The sequence below is a fragment of the Pholcus phalangioides genome, unplaced genomic scaffold (genome assembly GCF_987345545.1).
Source record: "Pholcus phalangioides strain wild (caught in Gottingen) unplaced genomic scaffold, Ppha-v1.0 ptg000015l_1, whole genome shotgun sequence".
Taxonomy (NCBI): domain Eukaryota; kingdom Metazoa; phylum Arthropoda; class Arachnida; order Araneae; family Pholcidae; genus Pholcus; species Pholcus phalangioides.
The window spans coordinates 110,543,658-110,557,187 of record NW_028301608.1 but is presented as its reverse complement, the minus strand read 5'-3'; the positions used below and the strand labels follow the sequence as shown (position 1 = coordinate 110,557,187).

At 32.5% G+C, this 13,530-nt stretch overlaps 1 protein-coding gene across 1 annotated transcript in view; it reads left to right on the top strand.

The window, feature by feature from the left end:
* The window catches only part of LOC149077574 (zinc finger FYVE domain-containing protein 1-like), a 33,285-nt gene that overhangs the window by 7,896 nt on the left and 11,859 nt on the right, over positions 1-13,530 (top strand). Inside the window, exons 3-9 of the mRNA XM_089245143.1 lie at positions 1,185-1,407; positions 2,668-2,867; positions 6,922-7,019; positions 7,155-7,263; positions 11,743-11,840; positions 12,018-12,135; positions 12,608-12,772. Coding sequence (XP_089101269.1) covers positions 1,185-1,407; positions 2,668-2,867; positions 6,922-7,019; positions 7,155-7,263; positions 11,743-11,840; positions 12,018-12,135; positions 12,608-12,772 — 1,011 coding nt within the window. The remainder of the gene's footprint in view (positions 1-1,184; positions 1,408-2,667; positions 2,868-6,921; positions 7,020-7,154; positions 7,264-11,742; positions 11,841-12,017; positions 12,136-12,607; positions 12,773-13,530) is intronic.

Sequence of the window (13,530 nt, the reverse complement as noted above, 5' to 3'; positions counted from 1 at the left end):
TCCCTTTGTTTACTTTGTTTTTGTACTTATGAAATGTTTCGTTGACTTCATGCAGAATTAAAGTGTTTTGAAAAGTAAGTATGTTTTTCCTTGTTAAGGTTTATCAAGAAATATTTAAGTAATTGCCCAGTGTTTACAGATTTATCAATTTCCTCAACTTTAAATTAAATGCGTATAAAATGGATTATTTCATTTACAGAGTAACACTAATAAGACACTGAGACATACAGTAGTTCATAAACGTGTGAATTTATGTAATGGAGCTTCTCTGAAATGCTAGTCCCACCGGGTTCTGATATAACACCGAAATTCTTTGGGACGGATGGTGGCATTACAACGTGGTTTGACTTGTATATATAGCTATATTCACCTCATACATTCTACTCTAATGCCCTTTTGGCTCTCTACCTCATTCATTTCATTAGTGAATTGTTTTTTTTTTAATTACACTGTTCACCACAAAAATTTTAATAATTTATTAATCGTTTTCTTTCATACACTTGTTCATTCTAATATTAAATATTCAATTGCTACTTTTCACTGATGTACAGCAGCAAGAGCCATCCTTGTTACCTCCTTGGATATGTATTATTTGCTCTTTTTTTGTGATGATAAATAACAATAAATTAAAATATTAACATTCTGGAAAGTGCACCTAGACTAGAGAGCTACATCTTTATATAGGCAATTATTATTAAAAAAGGTATCGATTGTATAGAAGTATAGAATTTTCACTGTATATGCTTTTGGATTCTGAATATTTTTATATAAATTTTTTAGCATTCACATAGCAAAATTACAAGTTGTGTCATTAAAATAAAGTATTCATGCTTCGGGGCTAAAAAACAGTTAAAAATACAGCAGTAATGACTTTTTTAACAAGGATTCAACTATTCGATAATTCGTTTATTTGTGCAAGTTCAGATTTTTTGCACTTTTAAAAATTTGGGAAGCAGTTAGCTTTAACTCTCCTATCAGATGCAATATGTATGTCAGGCACACCACAAACTATTTTTACATGGTAGTTATATTTCGCCTGATTATTGGAGGGGATCAAGGTGTGAAACATTTTGTCAAGTTAGACATAATGCTGGTCATTTAAATTAATTTATGTTATTTGCGTTCTTTGTATGAAGCAAAATCGAATGTGCGAGGTATGTTATTTCTTTTTTTTTCCTTTCCAGGTGTTAGCCATCTCTGATGTAGTAATTTATCGAACCCGTGCTGAACGATTACACAATGACATGTTTGCTTTTCTCGGTGATTCGTCTCTTGCCTATTCTCGTCATTTTTCCAAGGAATTGGAAGAGGTTTCGTCAAAGTGTAATATCGAAGGCCCAGTGTCTATTCTTGGCCCAGCTGTTATTATATTTCATGAAACACATCATACGGTTCCACTTCCATCTGGTAGGGGGAATGCTTCTAGTTTACTTCATTGTTTTTTTTATGCGGTGTTTGTTTACTTATATTTATTGAATCACAGTGTTTATAGCCTGATCAAATAAACCGGGGGGCAACAGCTGGTCCTGAGGACCGTGAAGTGATTTTCTGCCGCCCCAACTAGGTAAAAGTATTGCGTACTAAATTGAGTTTCTGATCACAATTTGAGCTATTGGTTCCAACAGACTTCCTGATAAACAAAATATTTTCATTAATTATTTCCTAGTGACAAAAGTAATTTAGTTCTCGCTATACTGCCTTTCAAACACAAAAATTTCTCATAAAGTATGGGCATTTTATTTTTCACCACCTTATTAGGCAAGTTGCCTTTTGTGGCCCATGTATTTGTATCTGAATGCATATTTGGTGTCCTGTTCACTGTGACAAAACTTTTTCGAAGTGGGTGTCAAGGTAATATGGCATCTCAAAAATTTCAACTGACTAGACTAGATAGAACATAATAATAGAGTACCAGGTAATGGTGCATGCTTCTTTCCACGTCTAAAATGGAATATCATTTCAGTCTATGGATGTTCCATTCTATACAGGTTTCATTGTATTTCTAAGGTGAAAATGGTGATCATAACAAATACAAATTGTGAACATTTTCAATGTTACTTTCTATAAATTTAATGTCAAGTTAGTTAATTGTCATTAAATTTAATATCAATTTCCCTTGATTGAGTTATCAAATGAATGCCTATAAAATTGCAGTTGATCAACACAAAACCTGTAAAAGGGTAGAACAGTAGTAAATTTCCCAATGGCGATAGATCCGGGTTGTCATTTAGTAGCTCACTATTGAGTCTGTTTCGCCAACTCTTATTCTAAATTGTTATGGCATGGTTTAAATGTCTGAACATAATTTTGGATGTTTCATCAGTAACTCAGACAGTTTTCATCAATAGATTGTACCAAAATGAGAGTTTTCCTTCCACTTTACGTGAGATCAAAGGCATATCGATTGATCATAGATAATATTTCTCCATGGTGCAGGCAGTTTTTCTGTTGTTCAAATTGTTTTGTTTTTTGAGAAAAACAATTTATAATTTCATATTTTAGTGTCGCATATGTATTTTTTGATTAAAAAAATTTAACAAGTAAATCTGAAAGCTTTTTTTTTCATTTGAATGTTGAAAGTTTTTCTAATAATAACCACCATTAATGTATTATCATCCTCCTTTCAAAGTTTCCAATATTTATTTGAATTTCACACTTGTTTAATAGATGCTGAAGTCACTTTAAGGAAGCGATTCTATGATATGAATTTGAAACTAGATTCCTTTAGCAGCTTGGAGTATATTGGCAGCAGAACCAAAGCTCCACCCACAGATTTCCAGACACTCAAATTATCCATTCAAAAGCACCTGAAAAATTCTGCTGTCAGGACTGCCCGTTCACCGGATATTATTTATAAAGTTCTAAAAGTGAGCTTTGATTAATTTTAAAAACAAAAAAATCAGTTATTTAATAATTTTTTTGTTAATTTATTTACTGTACTGATAATAAAATTTTAATACTTTTTTAAGGCATTTTTCACTCTCAAAGTTATAATTTATATTAGTTGAATCAGGTGAATGTACTAAATCTGACGGGCCCCATGAAAGTTTTGGTTTCAGCATTTGGCATGTTCTAAATGATATTCTGATTATGTATATTTAAATTGATATTCCAAGTTCAAAATTAATGAATCTCAACAGAAATAAGTGTCGTCCAATGATGTTAAGATATTTTAAAAAAAATTATTTAAGGTAAGTGCACCAGTAGTGGGCCATGTACTATAAGTGGGCCACTTGTTTTAAAAGCTGGAAAAAAAACAACAGATTTGAAGAGCAAAGATCAATTATAAGAAAAAAAATCTGAATAGTTTGAACTCTTTTCTACATTTAGCAAGCACATTGTTTGTTTTCAGTTTGTGTTGAAGCTGGACATATTTTTTTGAAAAGGGGGAGGGGAAAGGGGATTGTTGCTTTGACTGATTCTTTGCACTTTATGTAATGTTTGTATTAAATACTTTCCCCCCTCTACAGTACATTTTGTTTTGTTTTAAAGTGTCATTATTTCATGTCAGAACATTCTGAATATTTTATCTATTGTGGCTTAAAGGGATGACCCACTTGAGGGTCAATAATTTTTTAATTGTTCTAATAGCGGGCCATATGACTTTATTGTAGTTATCAATCCTGCTAGAGAGATGTCTTTTGTGAGTAATGTAAATCCTATTGCTGGGCATATAAGATGTATTATTAGCCTAACAAGAGTTGTGGATTGGCTGAACTTTGAAGGCTGGGTCACAACTGGCCAAATGGCGTGAGGCAACTGTACATTTTTTGTATATTTTGTATGTGTTTATTTGTAGAACCTTACTCATTGGAGAACAAGAGCTGTGCTGTATAGGCAACTGTCACAAGACAGCTCCCTGAAAAGCGTGCTAATTAGGCAACTGCTCTCATGGCGGCTGAACTTTGAAGGCTGTGCCATGACTAGCCAAATATCCCGACACAGCTATGTGTATTGATATATTTATTTGTATCTTTTCTATGTGTTTATTTATATACAGGGTTCCAGTGGATTCTGGAACACAAAACACACTTCTGGCACAACTCAATCGGTAGTGAATTGCTTATGGCGATAGGCTGGAGTTCTGTTCATTTAGAATGAATATGTTATTAGGCATTAAACATACTCTTTTCTGGCCTGATGTGCAGGCATTTATAGGGAAAAGTAAAAAACTAGCCATAATTTCTAGTGCCAACTTCTTAAATGTTTCAGTATGTGTGAAAAATAAACACACTTAAGTTTTAGAAGCGATCAAGTTTTCAAAATCGAGAGTGAAAGGAAATAAGTCAAAATAAAAATGGAAGAATCTTCAGTGACTTTGTGTCACTTTTAGATCATTAGACTCAAAGTGCTCAAAAGTGCATTTATGTATGGTGCAGAAAATATATAAAAGGGAAAAATGAGATATCTGCTGAAGGTTTGAGATCAATAAGAAATAATAAAAGTCTCGTTTGAGTAGAAAATGGTTTTTTTTCCACATACCATTTCCAGATATTATTGCATAATAACCACAGTTAAAATAAAGGGTTCACAGTTCACCACCTTGTTTATTTTTTCAATGAAAAAGTACTGGTATAAGAATGTGAACTAAATAGAGTTAACGACAAGTGTTATTACTGACATCCCTATTAAACTTTTATTTTTTCCTTAATATATAGTGTTCTTTTTTACAGTTATGTTCATAACAATGAAGGTAAAGTATAAATTTTTGTGCTTTTCATTCAATTTTTAGGTGGCTCACTACTACTGGTACATAGACTGTACATTTTTATTTTTTTTACAAAATTTTGAACTAGGTCTTCAAATTTTATTTAATAACAATGATGGATAAGAGTTTAGATTATGTTAAAAAATAATTATCAAATGTGTGTGGATATTACTTCAAGTTTTTAATATAATGAATTGAATGTTTTTAAGTGGCCTGCTACTGGTGCATTTACCTTATAACTTCAACTAGTTTTTTCTTCCAACTCTATTCTATTTTTTCTTGTGCTTGTGAATTCCATCGTGAAAGCAGTCTCAGTGTAACATGCTTTATTCCATTGAAGAATTTTCATTGTAAGAAAAGTTTTCAATGTAGAGTAAATTAATTAAAATATGGGAATCCTTACAAAAGTTATGTAATATTTTATTAATTTGTTCTACCTCTTTTTTTTTTACCTTCCTTCAATTGTTTGTTATGAACCACACTGGAGTGGGATATGCCAGAATTTACTCTACAATCTCTGGATGCTAATTATTAGTTTTGTTTCTATGGCTGGCCTCAGAATCCACTGTTTAAGGTTGTTTCCATTGTGTTATGGCCCAATTCAAGCTCACAAAGGAAAAATTATGGAATTTTTCAGTGTTGCACCTATGCGCTGTGGTGATCGAGTGTTTATAGTGACAGACTCGCATCGCGAGGATCTAGGTTCAAAGTTCAAACCTCACCGTCATTGCAGTGGGAGTTCAGCTGAAGTTTGTTTTCTGAGGCTTTCAACTTCGAGGCACGAATGCAAGCTGATCTCCCCGTTAAAAAGGCTTGCCACAGGGAGCAACAGGCCTGCACCGGTATAATTATTTGTTCATTACACTTCGCTCACTATGAGTTGAGAAAAACTTGTAGTTTAAAAAATTGATTGCAGATGGCATCACTACACATAATAAGCAGAACTACACAAACAAACTTCACATAAGGTTCACTATACGTATGCACACATTCCAACATGTACCAATTCATTAGATGTTCCACAGAGGAATATGGACGAGGTGCATGTCTGGTTTAGTAATAGTATAGTGTTACACCTTAATATTGCCGCCAAAACTCACATGGAAGTGAGCATTGCACAGTCTCTATCAGCCTCATCATTTACCAGTGGTTAACTTTATTGATATGATTTTCTTCTGTTATATAATTTAGTGACCAGTCTAACAAATATAGGGAAAGAGCAAAGAAAACACTTTTGAGCTATTGTGAGTTCCATTCATGAAACTTCACTGTTACATCAAAGGTTGTGGAGTCACATGGCAATAGATATTTGACTCTTCACGAACTGACTGCATGTCAATGAACAGATGTCATGAAATGTTTCTCTAATTTTAAACACTAATAGGACACTAATAGCACAATTTATATAACCCTTTGTGCTTCAAGGTCTAAGGTTTGGTTACTTTGTGAAATTTAGGGATTTTTTTTCACCAGTTTGCTGATGTCACATCATAGTTATTATATGGTATGTGTACCGAAAGTTGCAGTTTAATTTGGTGTAGAAAAGAAGAGTTAAAAAAGGTTTAAGAGAAAATTAAAAGTGGTAAAGAAAGAAAGAAAATTTAAATTGGTGTAGAGTATGATAGTTAACACTTGGGTTTACAAACTAGTCTATTTTTGGTCTTAAACAATACTCCATTCCTTTTCTGTATAACCATAGGGAGTATAACATGCAATTCTATGCACACCATTCCTTTAAATGTCTTTCCCATTTATTAACTTCTGATTTCATGAACTACTCAAGTCTGCACAGGATCGGAAAAATGAAACGTCTGCTGTAGTTTTAGGTAAGGCTAAGATGACTGAGAAACAATGAAGAAAATAAGCATTAGCGTGTATATATACAGAGAATCATTGCAAAACTTTTTAACTGCTGAAAAGTTTAATTAACTTGTTTGTTTTGTTTTTAAATAACTTAGCATGTTTTTCCACCCAGTAAAAAATTCACTAATAATGTGTGAAAGAGTGCTGATGTGTGTGGCCATAATTTCAATTCATATATATTTACTATATATATATATATATAAAAAGTGTGTAGTGCAGTGAAGAGCACAAACACATTACCCAATATACTCGGGATAAGCTGATGAAAATATTTTTTTTTTTACTTTTAAAACAACTTGTTGTAGGATATTCAGTTGATAATAACTAATCTTTTTTTTATTTGACATAAGATTCTGAATGATAAGTTTTCTAATGCAATTGATGGTGCCCTGCCCAGTACATTTCCTGATCAGTATTTCACTTGTCCTGTTCATTGTCTGTCTTGCAAGTATGTATTGCATGTGTATTTCATTGTTTTCTTTTATGTTTATAAATGTAGTTAAAAAATACTATGTACATATACATATTTTGTCATATTGTAACACGTTAGCATTGGTTTATTTTTATTTATTTTTTATTTTAGATGTCACTGCAGTAAGAGCATGAACCATGTAAAAAATGATGAGTCACATTCTTCATCTTTTCAGTGTGTCTATCAATACCAATATGAAAACAGAGTTTTTCTCTGTAAAGTAAGTATTCAAAATGTAAAGCTTAGTTGAGTTTTGTAAGGATGAACTCCGTAACATGAATTAAATATTTTCTCCATTAGATGATAAAGGAAGTTTATAGAGGAGTATCTTTGTTTATATGATCATGTATACACAAAATATTGGTCAAGACAAAATGAAATTGTATCTTAAATTTAAAAAAACAAAAACCCTAGATTATTCTACACTAAATTCTTTCAAAAATCTCAATAATACAGGGTTTCTTAATAATAGGCAACACTGACATTGCCTTTCATGGTGTCAGTTGCTCAGAGTTTTATAATGATAAGCTTTATATATAATCAAATCCCCCCTCTCCTCCCTCTTTTTTATTACCGAGTTAGGTTTGCCTTACCTGCAGTGAAGTCTCGATAATCAGAGGTGGATGGGACAGAGGCTACCTCGAATTATTGAAAACTCAAAAAATTTTACAGGCATCTCTAGCTTTACACAATTTTACAAAAAATTTTAAAGTTGATTTTAGGAATTCCAACCTTCAAAATTTGGCTTGAAGTTTAACTTTAATCTTAGGAAATGGGCTGGAAAAATTCTGCTTGTCATCCGAATTTTGACTGTTTCATTAAAAAGAGTTATCAGCTTGTCATATCTTAAGGAAAGGAAATATCCACAATCACTAGAATCAATCAGAAGTAGTGAAAACATAAAAAGTATTAATTTAATTCATTCATATTACCTAAATTCACAGGATTTATTCATAAGTTTGAATAATTAATTCATTAAAAATTTCCTTTCTTATCTTTCCCAACCCCCCCTTCTTATCTTTCCCATATTAAATGCATGCTCACTTTACATCATTTCGTCTTACACTACTATTTTGGGGAACCAATGTATTGCGTTAAGCAAGGGACGCCTGTATCCGAAAAACAATAACAACTGCTTTAAATGTTGGTTTAATTAAAACAAAAAAGCAGTACTATCATAAGATAGATGCCATACATTGTCTTACGCAAAAGGGGGGGGGGTTCTAATCCCCCCCCAATTTGCAGGAAAAAACTTAAACTCCGCCCCCTCCACCCCCCCCCCCCACCCCTTGAGAAGAAGAAGAAAATGAACCCCCTGAGAAAATTCTGCGTACGCCTATGATGCCATATGACATATTCAAAAAATGAATGCGAAAGTGAAGTTGAGAGTTTAAGATGGGATTGATAGTGAACGATGCTGAGGCATTGATATCTTTCAACTGACTTCCCAATGATTTTTTATAAGCAATTAGGGAGCAATGCCATTGTCCACCATTAGAAAGAAAATGGTCAAACTTGTTCCTCTTTCTTAGCAACCCCCTCCCCAAAATTCGAAATGGTCTACATCCATTCAAGGAAGTGTAGTATTTTATTACTTTATGACACCAGTTTCCTATCATAGGGCTGTAGTGTGCCTTCTTTGCCCCCCCCCCCCCCCCAGAGCAGACTTTTTGGGGGTCCCCTTGAAAAAATTATGTAAAATTACATTATTTTGTGGGGTGCCTCCATTAGGCTTGGAGCCCTGGGGGAACTTCCTCAATTGCCTTAGTCTAGTTACAGGCTTGACTGAGGGCTTCCTAGTCCCTTTCAAGCTGAAATTTCTGTACAATGCATACGTACTACTTAGTATTCCTGTAAAAAATAAAGTTGTATTCTTGAAGGAAAAGAGAGAGAGAAAGAAGGTCCCAAAAAAAAAATGTTTTTTAGTTCCTTGTATTATCTGGAAACTCAAACTTTTGAGGCTCTACTGTACTAATTTTATCTCTAGAGATGCAGCAGTCATTTTCTGTGACAGCAGTCATTGTAAATTGATCATGCCAGGCATGATCAATTTACAATTGATATATAGGCTGCAACTTTTATAGCCCATTTATAGTCTTTAACTTCATTTAGTAGTAAAACATGTGGATATAAACTCTTTTTTTGGTCACTATCAAATTTTAGTTTATAAATCATGACTTGTATAATTTTTGATATGAGGAAAAGAAAGTAGTTGGAAATAATCTCGAGAATTTTCTGCTGACCGAAATAACACATTGTGATAAAGGAATACTTCAACAGTTGAACGTGGTTACAACACCATTCGGAGGACCACTACTACTAAACCAGACATGCACCTCGTCCATATTCCTCTGCGGAACTTCTAAGGAATTAGTACATGTTGGAATGTTAGAGGACCACAAAATTGTATCAGAAATGTATTTTGATCCTGACATATTCCTTGAGGGTTGGGGGGTGCTCTGTTGGTGTTTTCAAACGATAGAGATTTTTTTTATACTGAAGTGCTGGTAGTTAATTCATGCTATATTTAAATTTTTTTCTCTGAACTTTTATTTTATTTGTGACAAGATAACAAATCAGTACAAAAAGACGAAAACAGTAACACAAAACAAAAATACACATTCATAAAAATAAACATAAAATTAGGAACATTCACTCTGTGACTCCAAGGGACTAGGGGTGTCCTTCCAGCAGGTCTATAAGAATAGTCATCTGTTAGACAAGTGGCAACTGCTGTTTCTTCTTTTTTTTTCAAAAATTGGTTAGGATTTATAGAATGTATTTTACTTATATGTTAATTTTTTGCAATATACAAAAATTTACAGAAATAATTAGGATCACACAAATACAGTAAAACCTCGAAAGTCGTCACCTCAAGTTATCGAAAAATTATGACGGCTTAAGCGGAGTGCCGTCAGTTTTAATTTGCAATGTTGTGAAAATCGTATAAATTTAAAGTAATATGCCATTTATTAAAGTATTAATCAAAATAACAATATTAATAAAATTTATAGATTGTGAAAGAAAAAATAACAATTTTTATCTCTTATTACTTGAATTATTGTGGTGAAATGTACTGTACACTTTGATTTATACTAGTAATTTTTAATTTATAGACTAACAGAGCAACTGTTTGAATAAGTAGCTTTTGTTCATAACAGAACTCTCTACTGCACATTAGTTTTACATATACATCAAATTTAATTTTAGTGTTTGAATTCTTCATCAGTAGTTCATGATGCAACTACAAAGTAATCTCGAACACTTTTGACTTGGTGGAGGGGCCGTGGGCAGGGAAAAGTAAACAGAAGACCTCAACTTGGAAAAGAATGTCTAATTTTTTTCAACAAGGATATTTTATTTAAATTTCAAGCCCTAAATTAGTAGAGTCCATGCTTTCTATGATTATTTATTATCCTTGCCCGTTTCACTTTGACTTTAACTTAATTAATTTGATTCTTCGATTTACATAATTTTTGATTTCTTTGCACTATATGTAATCTTTGACATATCAATAAATTTTCGTCTTGCCGGAGATGCCCCGCCCACCCCCCGGGGGCGAAGTGCTTACATTGCTTCTTGCGACAGAGCTTGGGTGTCTCGCGGTTTCTCAGGTAGAGCCCATGCAGAATTGAGATCTAGCTTGAACAGTCCCCAATGTTCCAAAAACCTTAGTTGGCAAATGAACTTCCCCAGCATAACTTTCGTTACTTAAACTGTTCCATTTGGGTATATAGGATTTTATGGTGAATTTTAAGCATATGGCAATGCTGTTAATAAGCTCTTTTTTTAATGGGAGTCATATAAAAATAGTCTGTTCCTCTTTCTCAAACTTTTTCCATAGTGACGACTTAAGTAGCAAATGAATAAATGTTAAAATTGGAATTCATGTTGTTTTTCATGTGATTCATTGAGTTTTTTTTTTGGTTTCATTTGTGGTTTATTCATTCATCTTTTTTTAAGATTTAGTATTTTAGGAGCAGTAAAATTTGCTTTGAAGAAAAGCAAATTTGTGAAATGAAGATTTTTACTTTATTTTTACTTTACATTGTTTATTGAGCATGTGAAATTATTTTTTGAAACCAATGCTAGATCATGTAAGGTTAGGTTTTTATTTGACTGCTAATGGGATGTGGAAAACATAAAAATATGGTATGTCTTAGCTAACTATGCTGTGGGGTTTTTTTTATTTCTTCTTTGTAGTTTGGGTTATACGAACATGAACACCACCACCACATACAATAGTCTAAGGTTGGGGCAACATGGACATTAATAGGAATTGTACCTTGAATTGAAATCCTTAAATGGATTCGTCTCCTCAAAATGCCTCTATAAAAATTAACATGCTAAGAAACAACAGCAAGTGAAAACCCCTGCAAATTTAACCATTGCAGACAACTATTTTGTGCGTGATGGAGTACATGTCTGCATATCCAAAAGTATGACAAAGCTATGTAAACAAGCATTGCAATGCCCAGTTAGCTAAGAGATAACTCATATTTTTGTTTTTCCACATCCCACCAAGTTATATAAAAACATAATTTTACATGATCCACAAACAATTTGATAACAGGTGCAACAAATCTGTCAAAAACTAGTTTTCGATCGAACTTTTCATACATCACCCGAAGGAGGTTTGAATTACTCGAGAATAAAGAGATTGGAATTATTTTATGTAGGTTGAAAATGTTTTTTATAGGTCTGCTATGAAAGGGGAGAAAAAATTGTGGTCTCGCCTAAAGCAGTTGAATCAAATGACTCTTCGCTAATTGGCCTAGCAAAATATGCTTGGGCAGGGTAAGTTATGGAAAGATGTTTACTAATATTTTTTTTAATGAAACTATTAGCTTGATGTAACGTATTGTGTTTGATGTGTATTTATCATGATAGTAACTTTTCTTTTTTCTGATGATAAACCTGGGAATATACTAATAAAAAGAACATTTATTAATTAAAACATAATTTATATTCAAGGTACCTTCTAGAATGTTCAAAATGTGGTGTTATTTACCGAAGTCGACAGTACTGGTTTGGAAATAAAGATCCTTGGGAAACGTGTGTTAGAACAGAAACTTGTCATGTTTGGCCTGATGTGAGTTTTGTATTTCTCAATATGTGTTGAACGTTTTAATCTCAGTGATTTATACTGAATCTGTCTTTGCAGTATTTAGTATTTTGTGTAATAATTTTCACAAACATGAAAAATTTGTAATTTAATTGGATTAGATAAATACAGAAATAACTTGACCAAATAATTTTTTTTAGCTATGTTATTTTTGCCATTTTTATTTGTTTGTCTTGTTTATGAGCAATTATACAAATTATGATTTATTATGTAATAAATGTAATTATGATTCATTAAAATCCTATAGTAAGCTACACATTTATAGTAAGCATACATTTTCATTCACGACCGCAGCGCCACAATGTTTTGTGTCATACGATTATAGATTGAATTAATCATCTAGTATAGGCCTATGAAATTATTATAGGTTTTGATCGTATGTGTGATAAAAATGTTTTCCATTGAATTCTCAAAATAAGTGGATAGGTATACTTTCTAGGAAAATGATGTGAACGACACTCATACAGCTCAGTATATCATAGATAACTTGACATCTGTTACTGACGTTGTTCAACAACTCGGTTCTAAACCTACCAGGATGCTGTCTAGTTGGATGGCAGATCAGATTGCTCCATCATATTGGGTTCCAAACTCTAAAGTTATGGTAAGTATTTTTCCATGCTGACAAAGTATTTTTTTTTTAATTTTTTAAAATTAATTTTAGTAATTCAGACATAGCTAGACACACTTATAACTTTGAAGGACAGAAATATTTCTAACATCCATATCACCTTGTGAAAAAAAAGTGTCAAAATTGAACATGTTTCATGCAGGATAATATTTTTTTGAACATGTATAGATGGTTTAAATTTTTTGCAACTGAAAGTATGTATTTTATGTCATTCTTTTTCCCTCTGTGTTAAATTAATCATTGAAATACTTGCGGTCAAATAGTCTCAAATCATGAGTGAACTCACAGAACATCCTATTTCTTTTTTTCTTAAAAACTTTTATCTTTTCATCTTAAAAAAACAAACTGTAATGTTTTAAGCAATAAATTTAATTTTTGTGCTTATAGACATTCTCATACACTATGAAAACACAATAATCTATCCAGTAGCTCATATGCACTAAAGTCGGGTTTTCCTAGAAGCAGGATTTCCACACTACATTCAGCGAGAGGGAAGGGATTGGTTGAAAACTGGAATTTCATGTTTTTAACTGATCACTATTTCTATGAAAGTGCAGAAAATCTACACTTAAAAAACCCCGGCTAAAGGGTGTTTTGATAGTCATCTTCTAGGGAAAATATCCTTATCTACTCTTTGTGCAAATACAAATACAAGGCCACAACAGGCAAAATGCCCAATGAGGTGCTGAGAAAAAGATATTTATAACAAAATGAATGTCATATATTTCTAA